Below are 19,590 nucleotides of genomic sequence, written 5' to 3' on the forward strand. Positions count from 1 at the left end.
GCAGGGAGGAGTGGCGGCCGTGAAAGGGAAGGGAAATGAGTCCTTTGGCCCTGTTTCCCACCTCTAAACGCAAAAACATAAAAACACAAAATTTTACGAAAGAATATTGCTAATTCGAAGTACTAAATAAAATCTATTTACAAAATTTTTTTTGCATGGATGGGCTGTAAATCACGAGACGAATCTAATGAGCCTACCTAATCCATGATTTGCAACAGTGATGCTACAGTGACCATCCGCTAATTATTGATTAATTATGGATTAATTAGCATCATTAGATTCGTCTCGCGATTTACAACTCATCTGTGCAAAAAGTTTTGTAAATAGACTTTATTTAGTACTTCAAATTAGCAAGATTCTATCGCAAAAAAATTTTACGTTTACAGGGCACCGAACTAAACACGGCATTTACTTGTCGGAGAACATATCAAGTGCAAACTAACATCTCCGTACAAACTGTGCAAACTCTAATTTGAACCACCAAATTAACATCCAAGAGGCATAAGAGGATTTGATAATTTTACAATTAGTCCGCCCTTAAAATGGTTAATCATATTTTTTGCAAATCCCCTCCCCTACTCCCTCTGCGTCATCTCTTGGATGTTGATCTGATGATTTAGATTGTTGCATGGTTTACACAGAGAAATTAATTTGCATCTGAAATGTTCGGCAGCCGCAATGGGTCGATAGACTCTCTTTAAGACCTCCACGTAGGAAAAGAGAAACGATGAGAGAGAAATGGTTGCTGCTACTGCTAGCGAGAGCTGCTAGCACGCCTCCCAATGCTAAGCGGGCCCAACGGTCTCGGCGGATGAGACGAAGCGGACGAAGGCGTCAAAACCTGCCAGGGTCCGGGGACGTGGTTGTGGACGTCGGGCCACGATGTGCGGGCGGAGGGCACAGCCGGCGACGGCTAGCACGCGTGAGCAGTGGCTACGTTGCAGCTCATATCGATCTGACGGCATGCTGCAACAGCCTAGCGGAGGCTCGCCGGCGGTGGAGGAGGCACAAGGCCGAGCGGGGCTAGCGTCGGGAGTCGGGAGAGGAGGCACACACGGCGGAGCGGCGAGGCGTGCGGCCGGGCTGGCGACGCCGCGCAGGGCTTCCACCGCCGCTGCTGCTCGCGTATGGCAAGGCGGGTGCATCGTCGCCGGGCGAGGCCGCACGGAGCTGCCACCACCGATGCTCAGTGGTCCGCGCGCCTTGGCGGCGGCGCCGAGCATGGCGCGGCAGGCGGTCGGCCCTGGCGAGGCGGAGCTCGCCCGCAAGCCACCGCCGGAGGGCGACGTTGCCAGGGCAGAGCGGGGCCGCGGCCGCGGGGCGACGCCGCCTGGGCGGAGCAGGGCCGCAACTGGGGTGGAGCAAAGGGCGCGCGCGAGTGAAGGAGGGCGGAGCTCGTCTGTCGATGCTCGAAGAGGAGGCGATCGCGACCGCGGGGCGACGCCGCCTGGGCGGAGCAGGGCCGTAGCTGGGGTGGAGCAAGGTGCGCAAGCGAGGAGAGGAGGGCGGAGCTCGTCCGTCGATGCTCGACGAGGTGGCGGCCGCGGCGCGCGGCGAGGGGAGGAGGGTGGAGCGGGGCCGGTGATGCTCACAAAGGAAGCGGCCGCGGCGCGCGACGAGGGGAGGAGGGCGGGGCGTCGCCGCCGGCTCGCGACGGGGAGGAGGGAGGGGGCCGGCCGCTGGGCTGGAATGCTGGGGGAAGATGGGAGGGAGGGGAAGAATGGGATTAAAAAATTATGACATGCGGGACCCACTAAAATTAGAAATAAATGTTATAGCAAGGTTGTTGGGAGACTAGTCTGTAGTGCTCTCTATAGATGACGTGGATTGTATTATAGAGAGTATGCTCTCTGTATTGTTGCGGGTGCCCTTATCTAGTAGCTGCCTCTTTTCATTGGTCGAGAGCCCGCGTGGTGTGGCCGGTTTATTTATTTTATCAGACGAGTCGGCATTCTCCAACGATAAAATCGACTCATCCAAGTTTCACGTAGGAGTCAAAGCCACTGGAGAAGCCCTAAACTTCTCCGTTCCTGTGCATCTTCAGATGTATCGGATATGATCTCTCTCGAGTCTTGAAGATAAAACGTCTGTATTATTGATACTGGAACTCTGTATGGAACCATGGATATACACTGCGCGCAAACTTCACTTTCCGAGGACGGCACGTTTCAGTTTCAACAGAGGGTTACCTTACGTACGCCGGGTCGGGTCAGGGTTACCATATATATTACCAACTTGTTTTACAGATGGTAAATAATAACTTGGAGCTACGTACACGGTACACACCAGGTTCCACCATGAAGAAAGTTCGAGGGGAAGAAGGTCCAGGCACGGCGGCCACAGCGAAGGAGAAGATGAGCACGAGAAGAAGGCCAAGACGGCTCCTCCGGATATCTGCAACGACGTCTGCCTCAGCATCTTCTCGCGCCTGACGGCCCGCGACGCCGCGCGATGCGCCGCGCTGTCGAAGCGCCACCGGCAGCTCGTCGGCGGCGTGGACTTCTGGCTCCACCACCGCCGCCTCGGCCCGCCGCTGCCCAGCCCCAGCATCGCCTACATGGCGACCGTCGGCGCGTCGGACCCGACGAGCAAGCAGAGGCGTCCGGCGCCGGCGCCGGCGCCCCTGGATCACGTGCCTGCCGCCGCTGGCTACATGTTCTTCGACTTCCACCTGGCCGGCGGACGTCCCGGCGGCGACAACGACGAATTGAGGTATACTCCCTGGTTAACCGCGTGCACCTGCACCACAAGTACGTCGGCACATGCAACGGCGTCATCCTCCTGGCTCCCGAGAGGTTTGACGGCTGCGGCGCTTCCATCGTCCTCTTCAATCCGGCCATCGCCGGCAGCGAGGAGGCGGTGCGCATGGAGCTGCCTGATCTCCCCGAGCCTAACCGTTACCGCGTCTCAGGGTTCGGGTACGGCCCATCGAGAAGGCTCCACATGGTGCTCGTGGCGCGGGAGGAGGAGTGCCTTGACACCAACGATCGCAAGTCGCGTCGTGCGATGTACCGTGCCAAGGAGCTACTGGTCTACACTCTCGGCGCCGGCGGCCCATCCAGCCCCCGACGACCGGCAGCTGCGGTCGGTGCTGCCGGAGCTCGACGCCAAGATCAGCAGCAAATCAGTTTACCTCGACGGGAAGGTCTACCTCCTCGCCGACTACTCCAGGGTGCTCGTGTTCGACGTCGACGACGAGACCGTCGCGACCGTCGACCTGCCCGGCGAGCGCTTGCCGGGGAAACGGCGACGGCACGCCAGGTCGAAGCTCATGGAGGTCTCCGGCCGCCTGTGCGTGGCGACCGCCACCGACGATAAGCTGTCCCTGTGGCTGCTCACGCCAGACCAGCAGTGGGTGCGCCTCTGCGAGTCGCGGTGCGGCGACGTCAACGCGGCCAAGCTGGCCGGCGCCTGGGACTAGCCCTGGGAATGGGTCGTGATCCTGTCCAAACCCCAATCCAGCCCTATTTAATTAAATAGTTGGCCCGATCCTTATCCAGTCCTTCAAATAATAAGTTTTATTCTATCCAATCCCATCCTTTAAGTAATATCATCCTAGCCCAGCCCTGATCCTGTATATGCTCATGGGCCAATCCATTTTCACTAAAGGAGCACAGCCCGCAGGCTGCCATTATTAAACCCCATGATGACCAAGTAGCCCGTGAGCTGCCAATTCTCAAACCCTGCTACCATTTGACACAGGGAATCGAAAAATGGAACAGTAGAGTTCTAAATTTGATATACTGATGATCGAGCCAAATAAAAAGTACCACTGAACACAAGAGGTGCATCACAGCATCCAACTAAAACAGTCCACCAAGAATCGTCTCTTATACACCCATGTTTGGAGTGTTTGGCATACAGACTAGACAGCGAACAAAGCAAAGTTGTCCAACTCATTTCAGGTCCCTGAGAACAATGATGACTGAATCCCCACGGAGGAACATCTTGTTTATGAACCTGTCTTTGTTCACCGGAAGAGCCTTCTTCTTGCCTTTACCAGTCTTTGGTATCTGTAACAGGAGCAACAGATGTTAATGAACAAATAAACACAAGAGACGGAACTGATACAGCAGCTCAGATAACATGCCATATATTGATATACCTCAGTCCACATCTCCCTAACATTCTCAAGAACCATGTTGCAATGCCGATCAAATGCCCTCACACGACCAAGTAACCTGCAGTTAGCACTTAGCAATTTAGCATAATATAAAATGCTTAAAATGTGATACATCAGAGAGAAACCATAATCTAGCTGATGGATGACAATGATGGATATAGCTAGCACACTTGTAGCCTGCTAACAATGTCCAGAGTTTAAAATGCAGAGTTCAGATCTTGTTACCATTCTAATTCAGACTAGCTATAGTCTGCTAGCTTTTCAGTACCTTATGTTACCAATGGAAACTAGTATGTGTGCTGAAATATTTAACTTGCATTAATTAAGTGAAAAAACTAAACTAGTATGTGTGCTGCACTAGGAGATTGGGTAAGAGGCAACGAATAACATTACTTTCAACCTGCAACCTGTTATCTTATTAGACAAACAGGCCACAATGAAGCATAGATAGCTGCCAAAGCACCAAAGTTATATTCCACTGCCAACTAATGCATGCTGCTCCATTAAGTTGTACAAACCAATAGGCTCAAAGTTTGGCTACATGAGCAGTCACAGATAACTGATAATGTTTTATCTTACCCGAATAAAACCATTTCAGATAACTGATAAGGTTGGATAATGTTGTATTGCTATGTTACCTAAATATGTGCAGTATTTTTCTGTGGATGCAATTTGTAGCTCACAGGTAACCAAAACCGGCCTACTTGACATGACCAACTTATTCCTTACAAGAAAGAAACAACTATCAACTTGATGCCTGGAAAATACCTTTTAACCCTGATTTTCTTTTCAAAAATTCAACCAACAGTAAGCTTTTGCACCAAACAACTTGAAATCTTTTGATCTCATAGTTGAAAAAAAATATGGTCATAAGCATCTACTTAACTCTGTTCTTTCTTAAATTCTCAATCTGTAATAAAAGTTTCTCCTGTTCTGAATTCAGAATAAGAACTTTGCAAATGTAAATGATGACATAAATCCAAAGTTAAGCATACCAAGCAAGAATTTGCATTAGAATTAAGACAGTGAAATGTTAATTGATTACAATTGTAAAGCCCATTTACCTTCACTCATCATCTTCATCATCATCTGAACCGAACATCCTTTTTCCACTCATTTGTTCGCCTTCCTCTTCATCATTGAACCCAATCAACCAATCTTTAGTACAAATTAGGGCTTCAAGAGTTTCAGGGGAGAGTGAAGTCCTATCTTTACCAAGGATTCTTCCAGCAGCACTAAATGACTAAATGCAGACTCTGAGGACACTGTGCTCACAGGGATAGCGAGGAAATCTCTAGCCATCAAAGACAAGACTGGATATGCATCTGAATTCTTTTTCCACCATGCTAGAACATTGAAGTTCTCATCTGACCTCACAAGGATCCTTGGGTCCTCCAAATAAATATCCAATTCTGATCGTTCTGAACGAGCATCTGAATTTTGTGATGCAAATTGGGCAAATGCAAATTCCACGCGTCTTTTACCACATACCAGACCTAAGGAACTAGTACCAGACTCAACAGACTCGCTCATGGCCTGCTCATCAGATACATTGACCACAGGTAAATTGTTGATCCTCACAATTTTTTCATATTCTTGGTAATACTTCTTCAAGTACCGCTTTAATTCTCTCATTTTCAGATCAACATGTTCACCAATTGTGTGGAAGTAGAACTTGATGAAGTCAGTTTTCATACAAGGATCTAGCACAGCAGCTATAAGAAGAGCAATATTAGGATTTGTCCAATATTTCTGGAATTTGGTATGCATCCTGTCAGCCAATTCATTGAGGAGCTCATTAGTGTTCCATGTCTCATCAAACAAAACATCTCGGATGGCTAGCAGCATCTTCAAGAAAAGATGGGCTGTAGGATGCCGCTACTGCTAGCGAGAGCTGCTAGCACGCCTCCCAATGCTAAGCGGGCCCCACGATCTCGGCGGATGAGACGAAGCGGACGAAGGCGTCAAAACCTGCCAGGGTCCGGGGACGTGGTTGTGGACGTCGGGCCACGATGTGCAGGTGGAGGGCACAGCCGGCGACGGCTAGCACGCGTGAGCAGTGGCTACGTTGCAGCTCATATCGGTCTGACGGCATGCTGCAACAACCTAGCGGAGGCTCGCCGGCGGTGGAGGAGGCACAAGGCCGAGCGGGGCTAGCGTCGGGAGTCGGGAGAGGAGGCACACACGGCGGAGCGGCGAGGCATGCGGCCGGGCGGGCGACGCCGCGCAGGGCTTCCACCGCCGCTGCTGCTCGCGTATGGCAAGGCGGGTGCATCGTCGCTGGCGCGAGGCCGCACGGAGCTGCCACCACCGATGCTCAGTGGTCCACGCGCCTTGGCGGCGGCGCCGAGCATGGCGCGGCAGGCGGTCGGCCCTGGCGAGGCGGAGTTCGCCCGCATGCCACCGCCGGAGAGCGACGTTGCCAGGGCAGAGCGGTGTTGGAAATAAACCCAGCGCGATCGTGTTCGCGGTTGGGGGGTGCGTGTGTGCGCGCGGGTGTGAGCTCGGGTCCGGCCGTGTGTGCGCACCGGGACGAGCGAAACACGATCGTGTGCGGCGATCGTCGTGGCGTGAGTGGAGTCAAGATCGGGGGTGATCGAGCTCGTCCGAGCGAGCAGAAGGGAGGCCGTTGGGGGTCGTTAGAGCGCCTGCATTGACCGCGGTATCTCCGGAGCACGTCGAGCGCGTAGGAGCGCGTCGCGGCGGAGCAGAGGAGGTCCGCCCGGCTATATAGCCTCCTTTGTAACCCCGTGATCAAGCTACCGCGAGGAATTGGAAAACGGCGTTCGGCGTCGAGCGTTTGAGCGCGAAATCCTCTCGTGTCTACTGTTCATCTTCCACCTCTCGCCGGCCGAAATTCGTCGCGTCCGTGTGCCAATTCGCGAAGCTAGCGGGTCGGTGAGTTAGAGGGAGAGGTGGTGCGTAGGCTGTGCATCAAGTTCCTGGCCGGGGATCGCCGGAGGTGTGAGTTCACCATCGACCCCCCCCCGGCGGAGCTCTGTTCGCTGTTCGCGGCGGCGATCGGGAGCTCCAACAAGTGGCATCAGAGCTAGGCTAGGGCGAGGCTAGGGCGGTGCGCTGGTGCATGTTCTACAGCGGATCGGTGAGCCCACCTCGACAGCCGGCGAACAAGAAGCGCGTGGTCCCGCGGCGGAGTGCGACGGCGACGACCATGGCGAGCGGCGATGAGAAGACTCCTCCAGGCTCTCCGAAGAAGCCGTTCGGCGGCAAGGGCGGTGAAGACGCCGAGAGCAGCGGGAAGGGGGAGATTGTGCGCGTTGTTCGTGAGTTCGGCGGAGCGCCGAATTGGCCGATGCTCACCAAGACCAATTACACGGCGTGGGCGATCAAGGTGGAGGCTATCCTCGACGCGCAAGGCCTCTGGGAGGTCGTGTCTTCGTCGAGCGGCGCCGAGGTGGACGTGCGGCGTGGCAAGACGGCGCGCGCACATCTTCTTCAGGCCCTGCGGGAGGACATTCTGATGCAGGTTTCGTGCAAGCCAACGGCGCATGAGGTGTGGGAGGCGTTGAAGACTCGGTTCGTCGGCGCGAACCGGGTGCGGACGGCGCGCCTCGCCACGCTCAAGGGGGAATTCGACCAGCTGCTCATGGCGGACGGCGACGCGTTGGACGAGCACGCTGAGAAGATCAGCGGCATGGCCGCGAGGTTCGCTAGCCTCGGGTCCACGCTCGACGACGCCGCCATGGTGAAGAAGCTGCTCGACACCGTGCCTGACTGGTTGTACCCGGCGGTGGCGGGCATCGAATAGTTTTGTGATGTGGCCACCATGCCGTTCGAGGAGGCGCTTGGGCGCCTGAAGGCGTTCGATGAGCGTTCGCGGTGGCGCGCTCCGCTCGCAGGCGGACAGGTGGCGTCTGGCAGCCAAGGCGACGGCGGGCAGCTTCTGCTCACGGAGGAGGAATGGCGGGTGCGGCGCAAGGCGAAGTCCGGCATTGGAAAATGCTTCAACTGCAGTGTCCGTGGCCACTTCGCACGCGACTGCCACAAACCGAAGAAGGAGGTCGTCATGGCGGCCACGGCGGATGTCGGCGAGGAGTCGACCGAAGCAGCTCTCATGTGAAGACCGGCGTCGGTGGCGCTGGGTTTAGGGGGTGATTGTTGGAAATAAACCCAGCGCGATCGTGTTCGCGGCTGGGGGGTGCATGTGTGCGCGTGTGTGCGCGTGGGTGTGAGCTCGGGTCCGGCCGTGTGTGCGCACCGGGACAAGCGGAACACGATCGTGTTCGGCGATCGTCGTGGCGTGAGTGGAATCAAGATCGGGGGTGATCGAGCTCGTCCGAGCGAGCAGAAGGGAGGCCGTTGGGGTCGTTAGAGCGCCCGCATTGACCGCAGTATCTCCGGAGCACGTCGAGCACGTAGGAGCGCGTTGCGGCGGAGCAGAGGAGGTCGTGGCGGCGAGATAGGGCAGCGCGTGGTCGTGGGGCGCGTCCGCCCGGCTATATAGCCTCCTTGCAACCCCGTGATCAAGCTACCGCGAGGAATTGCAAAACGGCGTTCGGCGTCGAGCATTTGAGCGCGAAATCCTCCCGTGCCTACTGTTCATCTTCCACCTCTCGCCGGCCGAAATTCGTCGCGTCCGTGTGCCAATTCGCGAAGCTAGCGGGTCGGTGAGTTAGAGGGAGAGGTGGTGCGTAGGCTGCGCATAAGTTCCTGGCCGGGGATCGCCGGAGGTGTGAGTTCACCGTCGACCCCCCCCCCCCCCCCCGGAGCTCTGTTCGCCGTTCGCGGCGGCAATCGGGAGCTCCAACAAGCGGGGCTGCGGCCGCGGGGCGACGCCGCCTGGGCGGAGCAGGGCCGCAACTGGGGTGGAGCAAAGGGCGCGTGCGAGTGAATGAGGGCGGAGCTCGTCCGTCGATGCTCGAAGAGGAGGCGATCGCGACCGCAGGGCGACGCCGCCTGGGCGGAGCAGGGCCGTAGAAAGTCGATACAAAGTCGAATCACTTCACAAAATGATGCAGACTTTTTCCATTTTCTCCTAGAATAAAATTAAAGCAATCTTACCATACCAATTACGATTCCTCTTTTTATCAGTTTCATCAACTTGAATTTTTTATATGCACTTCAATTTTAGTATTTAAGCATATCTTATATACAACCATGCCATATATCTTCAATGCTAAAATTGACTACAACTTCATATCTCCATCTTTTCAATACACTCAACTTCAACATTTTTGTCCACAAATTCCGCAGCAACGCGCGGGGTATTCAACTAGTATGCGCAAGAGGCAGGAGCAGGAACCACGGCTAGCTCTCTCTAGCTAGCTGGAACGGAGGTGGACGACGACGGCGACCAGTTTCCTTTCTTGGTGGAGGTTCGGCGTCAGGGACTCGAGGTTTTGGCCATGCCGAGTGGTTAGCGCCATGGGACGACGGGAGCATAACCAGCTGGACCTAAATGAAATCGCTGCCGGATCTGCGGGTTCTGAGCTGGACAGAGTGCCGAGTTTATATATGGAGGTGTTTCGGTTGGGGCTCGATGATGTTCCGATATGATGGCTGTAGCTGTTCCTCCTGTCCGTCTGATCTGGCAGTGTACACGCTGGGACGCTGGGTGTGGGTGATTTTCTTTTCTTTCTTTTAAAACGTTAGTGTGACTAATTTTCTTAAGGACACTAGATTGAGAATGGTTTTGTCCCTCTTACCCCGATGTTCTCCGGGCTCTTTCGTGCAAACTGTAACTGGTGGAAAGAATAATTGCACTGAGCTGCTGCCCAATCTGAGTGTCCCCACAACATCACTACATGTTTACATCCTCTAGAGCACATGTTTGGCCGCAAAATAATAAGAAAAAACTCCTAAACGAGGGACTCCTCGGAGTTTCGCATGAACCCGGCAAGAGGCATGGCAAATCCTCTTACGTAAGGATAATCGCCATGGAGGATTTCATATCGACGTTTACAAGATTGCCACATCAGAAAAAAAAGAAATAACATATTATCTCAAATTATCCTTCAATGCATAGTTTGGCATTATTATTTTATAGACTTCATATGATATTTAACTTCATGACTCATGCAGAGTGGTATTTGTGTCAAGCTGGTTTCATCCAGATGAAATTGGTTCCTTCGCTCCCCTGCATTAAATTTTCTGCTACATTACCAAATTAGATGATGTGTCAATTTATTTAATATGCATGGAACTTCTATAAAACTCTTCATGCAACCTAAACTGCTTAACTAACACCAAGCGCTTTGCTATGCTCATTGGTACCTCGAGCTCTAGTTCTTGAGATATGCACAAATTTTCTGAGCTCTCCGGCACATTCCTATTTTTGTGTAATTTTTTAGATGTTTGGTTAAAAGAGAACCGATGTGCTAGCCTGACACGCCACTTTTTGACCACCTGTGGGAGCAGGACCCCGCGCCTACTACGGTAGCCGGCCGGCTATAGCCGCCGCCCTGCCGTGCGCAGTCCACACCGTGGCCATATTCCTTGGTGAATTTGCTCGTACTACTAGAATTATGCTGTTGGAGCACTCGCCATTTGAGGAATCATCGTACGCGGTGAGCGAGGGCGGTGACTGCTCGTTCCCAGGACCAACCGGTAAATTACTCCTGCTAATCATGGGTGTCGGGCTCGTTCCGTGGGCCGGCCACGACTCTCCAGGAAGGCTGACGAGCAAGACGACACGCCGACCTGGAAAGCCTCACCGATCATATCCAGAATCCGATGCGCAGCGCCGAACGGTTTAATACAGCGGCCACCAGCAAATCAAGAGTACTAGTACTAATCACTTTTTTTAGATAAAGGATAAAATATCCGGCCTCTACTAGAGACATACACAGTCCAATTATTACATCGATTATGATCACAAATAAGAACAACCAACTAGTACTAATCACTTGGAGTATAAACATAAAACATGCAAGAATTTCCTTTAATTTTTTTTCGAAAGCAACAGGCAGTCTTGCAAGGACCATGCTGCTTCAATACGCAAAACCACCACGACAACGAAAGAAAAACAAAACACATGGACAAGGATTTCGTCTGCTTTCACAGGATAAAACGAGCGAGAGTGACGTGATACCACAGCTGCAAGGCCGCTGCAACGTAACAAAGATTAACGCATTCCAACTCACCCGGCCCGTCCGTCTCCCTGACCACCACCCAGCATGCATGGCCGGCCGTGCGTGCCTGTCCGGTGATCCGGCCACTTCGCCTGCCTCTGTCTCTCTTAAAAATCCTGCGAGGAAAATGTGAAGACCCCTGCGGCAACAGCAACCCACAGGGATACTGATCGGCGCCGGTGTCTTGTAGCCCCGCGCCGCGACCCTCCCACTCCGTCCATCTTCTTCAACTAGTGCCGGAGCGGCCGCAACCACTCACCCACCACTCCCCCCCCCCCCCCCCCCCTCTCAATTTCTCGCATTCCTAGCGCCTCTCCCCCCCCCCCCCCCCCCCGTCCGTTGGAGAGTGACGTACCAAGCGGCAGGAGGAGACGGAGCAGCAGCGGCAGCGGCGCAGCAATGCAGGGCTCCAAGACCAAGTGAGTGCCCCCATCCTTCTCCTTCCGTGATGCGGTTCCGGTTGCTGATCACCGCGAGGCCTCGGTGAGGCGGATCTTCGCGGCGCCTCGGCGGGTACAGGCGGTTGTTTTCCGTCGTCTGATTGCGGTTTGGTTTCCCGGAGTGCAGATCTGGCTCGGCCGAGGCGAAGAGCAACGGCAAGCCGGAGAAGGAGAAGAAGGGCGGCGCCGGCACGCCGCCGACCCCCAAGGACAGCAAGCCCCGCAAGCCGGCCGTGCCCAAGGCGAGCGCCGCCCATGGCACGCCGAGAGCGGCTGACAAGTCCCCCGGGTCGGCCGAGCGCAAGGCGCCCACGCCCAAGGCCGCCTCCCGGCTCGCCACGCCTCCAGAGGTACGGCGCCTCGCCATTACTGCCGCTGTGGGTGCGCAAATCTGTTTGCTTTCGCGGAATTCTGACTTGTTTTGATGGTTGCAGAAGCAAGGGAAGCCCGCGAAGCCGGCGCAGGAGCAGCAGGCCGTGAAGCCTCCTCTGGAGCTGCAGGGGCAGCTTGCCGCGGTTCAGGAGGAGCTCGTGAAGGCCAAGAAGCAGTTGGTGGAGAAGGAGAAGGAGAAGGGGGAAGTTCTCGAGGAGCTGGAGCGTGCCAAGAAGGTGGCTGATGAGGCCAATGCCAAGCTGCACGAGGCTCTGGACGCGCAGAGGAAGGCCGCGGAGGCTGAGAAATTCCCTGCTAGCCAGTCAGAGCAGATGAGCATCGAGTCTGTGCAGAGGAAGCTGGAGAGCATGCAGAGCCAGCAGGAGGCTGATGCTGCCGCGCTGCGATCGACGGTAGAGCAACTTGAGAAGGCTAGGTATGAGCTGGCTGATGCAATCGATGCCAAGAACGAAGCACTCAGCCAGGTAGATGACGCCATTAGGGCCTCTGAGGCGAAGGCTGAGGAAGTTGAGCTCCGCACTGCAGAGGTTAAGCATCTCAAAGAGCTGGTTGATTCCAAGCTGGATGGCAAGGCAAAGAAGACTGCTGAGAGGATTCAGAAGCTTGAAACAGAGAACTCTGCATTAAAGCTTGAGCTCGAGAAAGCAAAGGCTGCTCAAGAGAAAGCGGTTGAATTGGAGCGTGTGGCTGAACAACTTAAGATTGATATTGCTGATGCTAAGAAGGCAGGCTCAAAGTCAGGCGAATTAGCTGATCAATGGCAGAAGAAGGCACAGCTTCTTGAGGTCAGATTGGAAGAAGCCGATCAGTCTAACATTTTGAAGGGTGAGTCATTGAATTCAGCGATGGAAGAACTGGATGCAACAAGTAGTTTGCTCCGTGATAAAGAATCCAAAGTTGCGGCTCTTCAGGACAAGGTCAGGTTCCTGGAGGATGAGGTTACTAGACAGAAGGGGGGTATTGATGATTCGGGCAAAAGGCTAGCTGCTGCAGAGAAAGAGGCAGCTGATTTATGGGCACAGGTCGAAGCACTAAGGTTGAAGCTCCGTGCAACGGAAGAAGAGCAAATGGATGCTCTGAACAGTGATAAAAATGCTAGTTCAGAAATAGAGACCCTGACTGAACGGAAGAACCAACTGGCCGAGGAGCTTGAAGCTAGCAAAGATGAAGTTGAGAAGGTTAAGAAAGCAATGGAAGGTCTAGCCTCGGCCCTACAGGAAATGTCAGTTGAATCTAGAGAAGCACAGGAGAAGTACCTTCTCAAACAAGATGAGATTGAGCGTGCTCATGCACAAGTAGAGGAACTTAACATGAGTCTGAAGAATACAAAGGAGAATTATGAGGTAATGCTTGATGAAGCAAACTATGAGAAGGTTTGCCTTACGAAGTCAGTTGAAAGACTAGAAGCAGAAGCTAAGAACGCGCACGAGGAATGGCAGTCCAAAGAGCTAAGTTTTGTCAATTCTATTAAGAACGCAGAAGAAGAAATAGTAGCTATCAGGGTTCAGATGGACAGGACCATGGAGGTGGTTAAGGATAAGGAAAATGAAAATGCTGAGTTGCAGGAGAAGATGCAGCACCTTGAAGCTCAGCTAATGGAAGCTAAAAGAATCAAAGAGGAAGCCAAGGCTGAAACTATCCAATGGAAGGAGAAGCTATTAGACAAAGAGAATGAGCTGCAGAACATAAAACAGGAGAATGATGATTTGCAGGCAAAGGAATCAGCTTCGTCTGAGAAGATCAAGGAGCTCTCTTCCCAGCTTGCTAATGCAAAAGATGGCACGATAAATGGTAGCACCAAGGAAGAAGATAATGAGAAGGGGGGCAGTGAAGAGGACGACGAACCTGTAGTAGTAGTTGCGAAAATGTGGGAAAACAGCAAGTACACTGACTATGACTCGTCTAAGGAGAAGGAGAATGACGGCGACTCACAAGTTGATTTGGACTCAAACAAAGGAGATGCAGCTCTTGACAGCAACGGGCTGCACTCGATTAAGGAGAACAGTGGCAGCACATCACCAACCAAGCAGCAACAGCAGCAAAAGAAGAAGCCTTTGCTGAAGAGGTTTGGTGGTTTGCTGAAGAAGAAAAGCGAAAATTAGCATAAAACCATCTCATGATATTCTTTGTTCCATGCTTTGACTAGCCATCTAGTTTCTATCTCCCACCATGTTATGGTAAAGCAAATGATGGTTCAAAGGATACAGAATGTCGTTTGTATTTACAACCCCTGAGTTCATGTCTTACATTTTGTATTATTGATGATCATTCGTATTCTAGCTCTTGTAATTGTTCATATATGCTCTGTTAATGTTGCTGTCTATGGCAGAGATTTTTCAAATCAGTTATAGTACCAAAAGAATGCTTTATGAAAATGATGACCACCATGTTCCTGAGCTGACATTACAGAATGATGATAGTTACGGGTCATGATGAATTATTGGATGGAAAAGGCCTGTTAAGCATGTGATAGCCAGTTGGGTTCTTGATGAGGCTGTTGCTCCTCAATAATGGGTTTGCTCCAGCTCCTTTCTTTTTTTCCTTTGGCATTTGCCGCCCTATTCTAGGCCTTGTTTAGATGCACTCAAAATTTCAAAACTTTACAAGATTTCCCATCACATTAAATCTTTGAACGCATGCATGAAGTATTAAATATAGCTAAATAAAATAACTAATTACACAGTTTGACTATAATTTGCGAGACGAATCTTTTGAGTCCAGTTAACCCATAGCGGGACAATAATTACCAAATACAAACGAAAGTGCTACAGTACTTTACACCCAAAACTTTTGCATCTAAACAAGGCCCTAACTATAAAGTCAATATAAGAGGCTACATTGTACGGGGACATATTATTTCCAAATTATTCAGTTGACTCTCAAGGATGTATAGGAGAAGAAGCTAGACGGTTGTGCAAAGTAATGTACCTGAATAAATGAGCCTATCCGCAACACAAAAGATCAGGTGCTCAATAGTCATCAGTTGTTACCATGTCCACCGCCGAATAGGTTGAAACGTTTGGTAATGCATGCCAAATCTGCGAGTTTCAGATGCGATTGGATATCGGTAACAGTTGTGCAAGTCCCTACCTGCAGGCATAACCTGCTTTGCCTTTTCTCTTGTCTTGTGGATGCAGATGAGCTACACACGGAGATGCATGGTATAGGAGGACCACCGCACCGGTTCTCAGTGAAACCATGTGAAGCCTGACGCCTCCCTCATGAACTGAACGGTAGGCTTCAATTTCAATGCTGCCGGTTGACGCCTTTTATTCTATCCCCCAATGTGTCACTACTGCACTCTGATTGCTCCAGCAGAAGTAAATCAGTAATGGGACCGAAGTGACAGTGTCTTGTAAAGTGGAAATAGTAACAGTGCAGCATGACTGATTTATAACATGTAGTGCAAAAATATGCATCACCCTACTGGCCTACTGCGAAGGTGACCGAATCGATTCCACAGAATGCTGCAGTCTGAAAGCTCAGACATATGTGTGCTGAAACTTTTCTACATTCTGCTGCTTAACAAAATTTTGACTGAAATGAATATGCAGCCCAAGCCAAATCATGGTCCATTACAGTATCCAAGCGCCAAGAGAGAGGAAACTTAAGCTAATAATGTAACCTTTTTTAATTGAGGCCGAATAGGACATATATTCTAGTTAAAATGTAAATCTGTGCTAGTAAAAGATAAATGTACACTACAGCATCAGAGTACATATCCTAGAAAGAAAATTCCTCGGGTAAACATTTCCCAAATTTCCTGGATAGAAAGCTCCTGTACTTCCCCTTAAGTTCGCCAACTGCAATCAAAACATGTATTTTTTTTTTGTTAAAGCTGGAGTAAACCATAGGGATACGGCTTAACAGGATATCTACTAAATGTAGGCACCATGAACTTTTTACCTCTAAAGTCTTCAGTTTTGATGTCAGGCAGATTCTGAGATAGTGCCAGCTCTAACAGTTTCATAAACCCCTTGCCTGTTTGACAATGCTTGTAATCTTAGTGTCCATCCAGAAAAGCAAACTGAATAATACATGAAAGGAAGCTCATGTTATAATACCATCAAAGAACTTTCCAGAGTGCTTAGCATTGATCAGATATGTTGGTGTATCATCTTCTTTCAACTGCAAAGGTAGCACATCAATCTGACACCAATACCAGAAAAAACAATACTGGGCAGAAGGTAGTGAGCTAACACTGGTGATTAGTTACTAAATAACCAGAGTGAAAAGCAATGTAATTAAGTCACCTACATGTGTGAATAAGGAACTTGCAAGTGCAAGTGGGTCAGCAGGAGAGGGCCCCCTGCTGTAAGCCGGGATGAATTTACCATCATGGTACCCAACCAAGAAATGGTAAGCAGCCTGGCCAGGAGAGAGCTTTGATACTGATGGTATGGCACCAGTGCTGGAAGTACAGAAGACAGCAACACATTGTTAGCAAACTTGGAGATTCATTCCTCATCGTCGCAGCTACTAGTTTATTTCTTTTTTAACTGTCAGACAAGTGTATGCTGATGTTGCTGTTTAGCAAAAGATCTGTTACAGCACTCCATAGATGGTTTGTTTTAAACAAGAGAAATCATGTTATTAAAGAACAGGCTCTTCATTACCTATCTGATGATACAATAATTACTGTAGTTGGTTTGGTAAACAATTTTGGCTCCCTCTTTGCCTTGGTAGGGAAAAGCATAGTAGACCCTTTAGAAGAGATGACTGCACCACAGTCAATAGACAATAGAGCATCCTGAATTTCTGAGCAGGACAAGATTATCTCCACTGGAGCAAACAATAATACAATAGAACCACCAAAGCACAGAAGCCTGAAACACACAACATGGAAGAAAAAATAAGAAAGTGCTTGAAAGAGTACAAAGAAAGAATAATAAGCAAACTTTACCAGCCTGGAACAGGAAGGCCGCCTCTTGCAGATAATATCGGGGCTGTCACAGCAGTAAGGGCATCTTTCACAATAGCTGAATCAGCAAATGCTTTACCACATAGGATTAGAGATGCACGTTCAATGTCCGCTGCTGCAAAGCCATTAGCATATTGTGTTCCAGAACCAAGAATAGTCTTGATGTTATTACTGTTTCATACATTCATAAATAAAGGTATTATTTAGCCTTCCTTTGTAGCCACAACATGCTTTCATTTTTGTTAATAAACATATAACTTGAATGAAGAGACAAGATAAAATCATTTATGAAAGAACGAAAAAGAAAATATACCTTATGGAACTGGTAGCATATATAGTCAAAGGGGATGTGTCATGGGAAATTGCACGATCTGGTATTTTCCAAAGGATATTTGACAGTAACATAATAGCAGAGGGGTTATCACTAATGATTCGGACCTTTGCATCACATTCTCCGGAAGAAGAAATGGCACCATCTTGAACATATAGACATGAGATGGATGAAAGGTGAAATGTGACCTATATAAGCAAGCAGTCTGTCATAACACAGGGAGATGCTCTGACTAAATTAAGAAGAATTAGCTGAAAATTTAGGATGCTTAATAAAGGCTACAATTGTTTCAGCTCCAATCACGAGAATCATCATTGAACATCCCATTTAGGGTTGAACCGAAGTTTAGAACCTACCAGTTTCAGAAGCTTTGCAAATTGAGCTTTTGAAACATCAGGGACCCTGCCAGTGACATCTCCTCTAACATGAAGTGGAATACCAGACTGTTTGTCTGCATGCTCCAGATGCAGGAAGGCACAGAGTTGCACAATTAGTATCATATCAATGGTACGTACTCATCACAACAGGATAGAAAAAATTTGCATATACCTAGGTAAGTAGCACCAGCTTTCTGAAGTTTGGATGTCTCCAAGTTATGGAAGACCTTATCTTTCACAATGACACCTCTTCCAGCAATGGCCAAATTAAGACCGTATGAAACTTCTTGGTCTTCTCTGTGCAACAAATAGTAGGTGAGAAATTTGCTGACATTTGTAATGCTGATCAAATGAAATAAAATACAGTATCAAGCTTGACATAATAAGCACTAAGTGACATAGACAATCGCCCAAACACAGTTTGGTGTGGCACGCCATAGCCTGCCTTTTGGGACAAGAACCAATTGGATATGAGAAGCTCATAGGCTTAACAGAGATATTAGATCAAGAGCCCTCTAGCAACTAATAAGGGGAGAGTATGGCCATTGGCCACACTTACCTCGGGCAGGTGATAGCCTCTCGTTGCTTCTATGGTATGCAGTCTGAAACTGCAAAATCCAGAAATCAAAAGTTTAGTCAGGCTTTACATAAAACATTGCTATTTTCTACAATCACAACTAGCAGACAGTCCTAACTATTAGCAGAGGCATTTACACAAAATCCTCATTAAATTCCACCATTAACCAATACTTGTAACCACGCCACGCGGAAGTACAGCCCATCTATTCGAGTCGTCTACTGACAACACCTTCCCTTGAATCGTCATTTAAAACATCAGAGCTCTATGCATCAGGATTGTAGGGTTTCTATACGCCCAAATCACTTCCGAAACCAACCAAATTAGTTGCGTCGCGGAACGAGCGGCATGAATCGCAAACACCACCACACACTCAGAGGAATAGAAAATCGGAGGCACCTGTCGGAGGCCCGCCGCCGGCGAGGACGATGCGGCCGCGGCGGTGCGGCGGAGGAAGCCCAGCAGCATGTGCGTGCTCCGCTTGCGCTCCGCGGCGTGTGGCGTCGCTGGCTGCTCGCCGCAGCGGCGGAGACGGGCCGTGGCGGACCCTGAATGGTGTCAGGAAGCTACAGTCGTTGCCGTCGCTCGTCTGCAAGGGCAGTCGACGGACCAGGCATGCGCTCCGGATGGGATGTTACGTGGGCGGCGGCGGCGCTGGTGGATGAAGGTGGCAGCGACGATGGGCCCGGAGCTGCAGGGAAGCACGGCTGCCGGGCGCGGCGACCAGAAGACGGCGGCGGCGCTGGAGGACGCGGGCGCGGCGAGGGCGATGGCGCGGGCGCCGGCGCGTACGCAACGATGTCCTCGACTGCACAGAGATGTCGAAAGGGCGATGAGCGGAGCAGCTTGGCACGGGCTCGCTGCCGTGCTGAAATACTGGGCTGATGGCCCTAAAAAACGGAGTCCGGCAATTGGGCCTCGGGTTGGCCCAGAAACCTCTCGTACGCGATGTCTTCATATTAAATCGCGGCCGTTTCTTCTTGGTTTGACGGTTCAGATGATCTAAGGCCTGGATGGTAATTGAAATACCGTCCAGCCGTGGACTGGATGCCGCTGCCCGCTGGACTCCTCGCCGCCCAGTTCGACGCCGCTGTCGTGCTGCTGCTCGCCTCGCCGGCGGAAACACCGTCATGCAGAGGCGAAACTTACGCGTCGTTGCTCTTCCCTGCATCTTGAATCAACGTCTCGGCGGCGCGGCGCCACCATCTCCGGGGTTTTCGGACCGGACCCTCGCTCCCCTTCCCGCGTCGCGCGCGCACAGCAGGCAGCCGGCCGTCGCCACCGTCGCGTCGAGGGCTCGCGGCCACCTTCTCTGCCGGAGCCAATGGAGAGGAGTT

General features: G+C 51.1%; 2 protein-coding genes and 1 long non-coding RNA gene across 6 annotated transcripts; 1 reads left to right on the forward strand and 2 right to left on the reverse strand.

Annotated features, from left to right (window-relative positions):
* Window positions 1–3,709: 3,709 nt before the first annotated feature.
* LOC120683775 lies at window positions 3,710–5,360 on the reverse strand. The gene is made up of 3 exons (XR_005678940.1): window positions 5,188–5,360; window positions 4,106–4,181; window positions 3,710–4,013 (listed from the first exon to the last, which is right to left on the reverse strand). It is a non-coding gene; the product is annotated as an uncharacterized LOC120683775 (long non-coding RNA).
* Window positions 5,361–11,415: 6,055 nt separating this feature from the next.
* Window positions 11,416–14,422, forward strand: LOC120681655 (WEB family protein At5g16730, chloroplastic-like). The gene is made up of 3 exons (XM_039963241.1): window positions 11,416–11,633; window positions 11,782–12,004; window positions 12,089–14,422. The coding sequence occupies exons 1-3, from the start codon at window positions 11,614–11,616 to the stop codon at window positions 14,147–14,149; spliced, it is 2,304 nt and encodes a 767-aa protein (XP_039819175.1). The 5' UTR covers window positions 11,416–11,613; the 3' UTR covers window positions 14,150–14,422.
* A 1,141-nt stretch (window positions 14,423–15,563) lies between these two features.
* On the reverse strand, window positions 15,564–19,120 carry LOC120683116. Of its 4 annotated transcripts, XM_039965137.1 has the most exons (11): window positions 18,653–19,120; window positions 18,236–18,284; window positions 17,849–17,968; window positions 17,656–17,750; window positions 17,282–17,487; window positions 16,951–17,139; window positions 16,664–16,873; window positions 16,305–16,458; window positions 16,112–16,175; window positions 15,954–16,028; window positions 15,564–15,850 (listed from the first exon to the last, which is right to left on the reverse strand). In XM_039965137.1, the coding sequence occupies exons 1-11, from the start codon at window positions 18,719–18,721 to the stop codon at window positions 15,771–15,773; spliced, it is 1,311 nt and encodes a 436-aa protein (XP_039821071.1). In that variant the 5' UTR covers window positions 18,722–19,120; the 3' UTR covers window positions 15,564–15,770. The 4 variants fall into 4 exon arrangements, 2 of the variants coding, with proteins under 2 accessions (XP_039821071.1, XP_039821072.1); XR_005678678.1 differs by having other exon boundaries at window positions 16,305–16,873; window positions 17,849–17,973; XR_005678679.1 differs by having other exon boundaries at window positions 16,951–17,487; window positions 17,849–17,973.
* Between the last annotated feature and the right edge of the window lie 470 nt (window positions 19,121–19,590).

Source organism: Panicum virgatum, chromosome 7N, assembly GCF_016808335.1.
Source record: "Panicum virgatum strain AP13 chromosome 7N, P.virgatum_v5, whole genome shotgun sequence".
NCBI lineage: Eukaryota > Viridiplantae > Streptophyta > Magnoliopsida > Poales > Poaceae > Panicum > Panicum virgatum.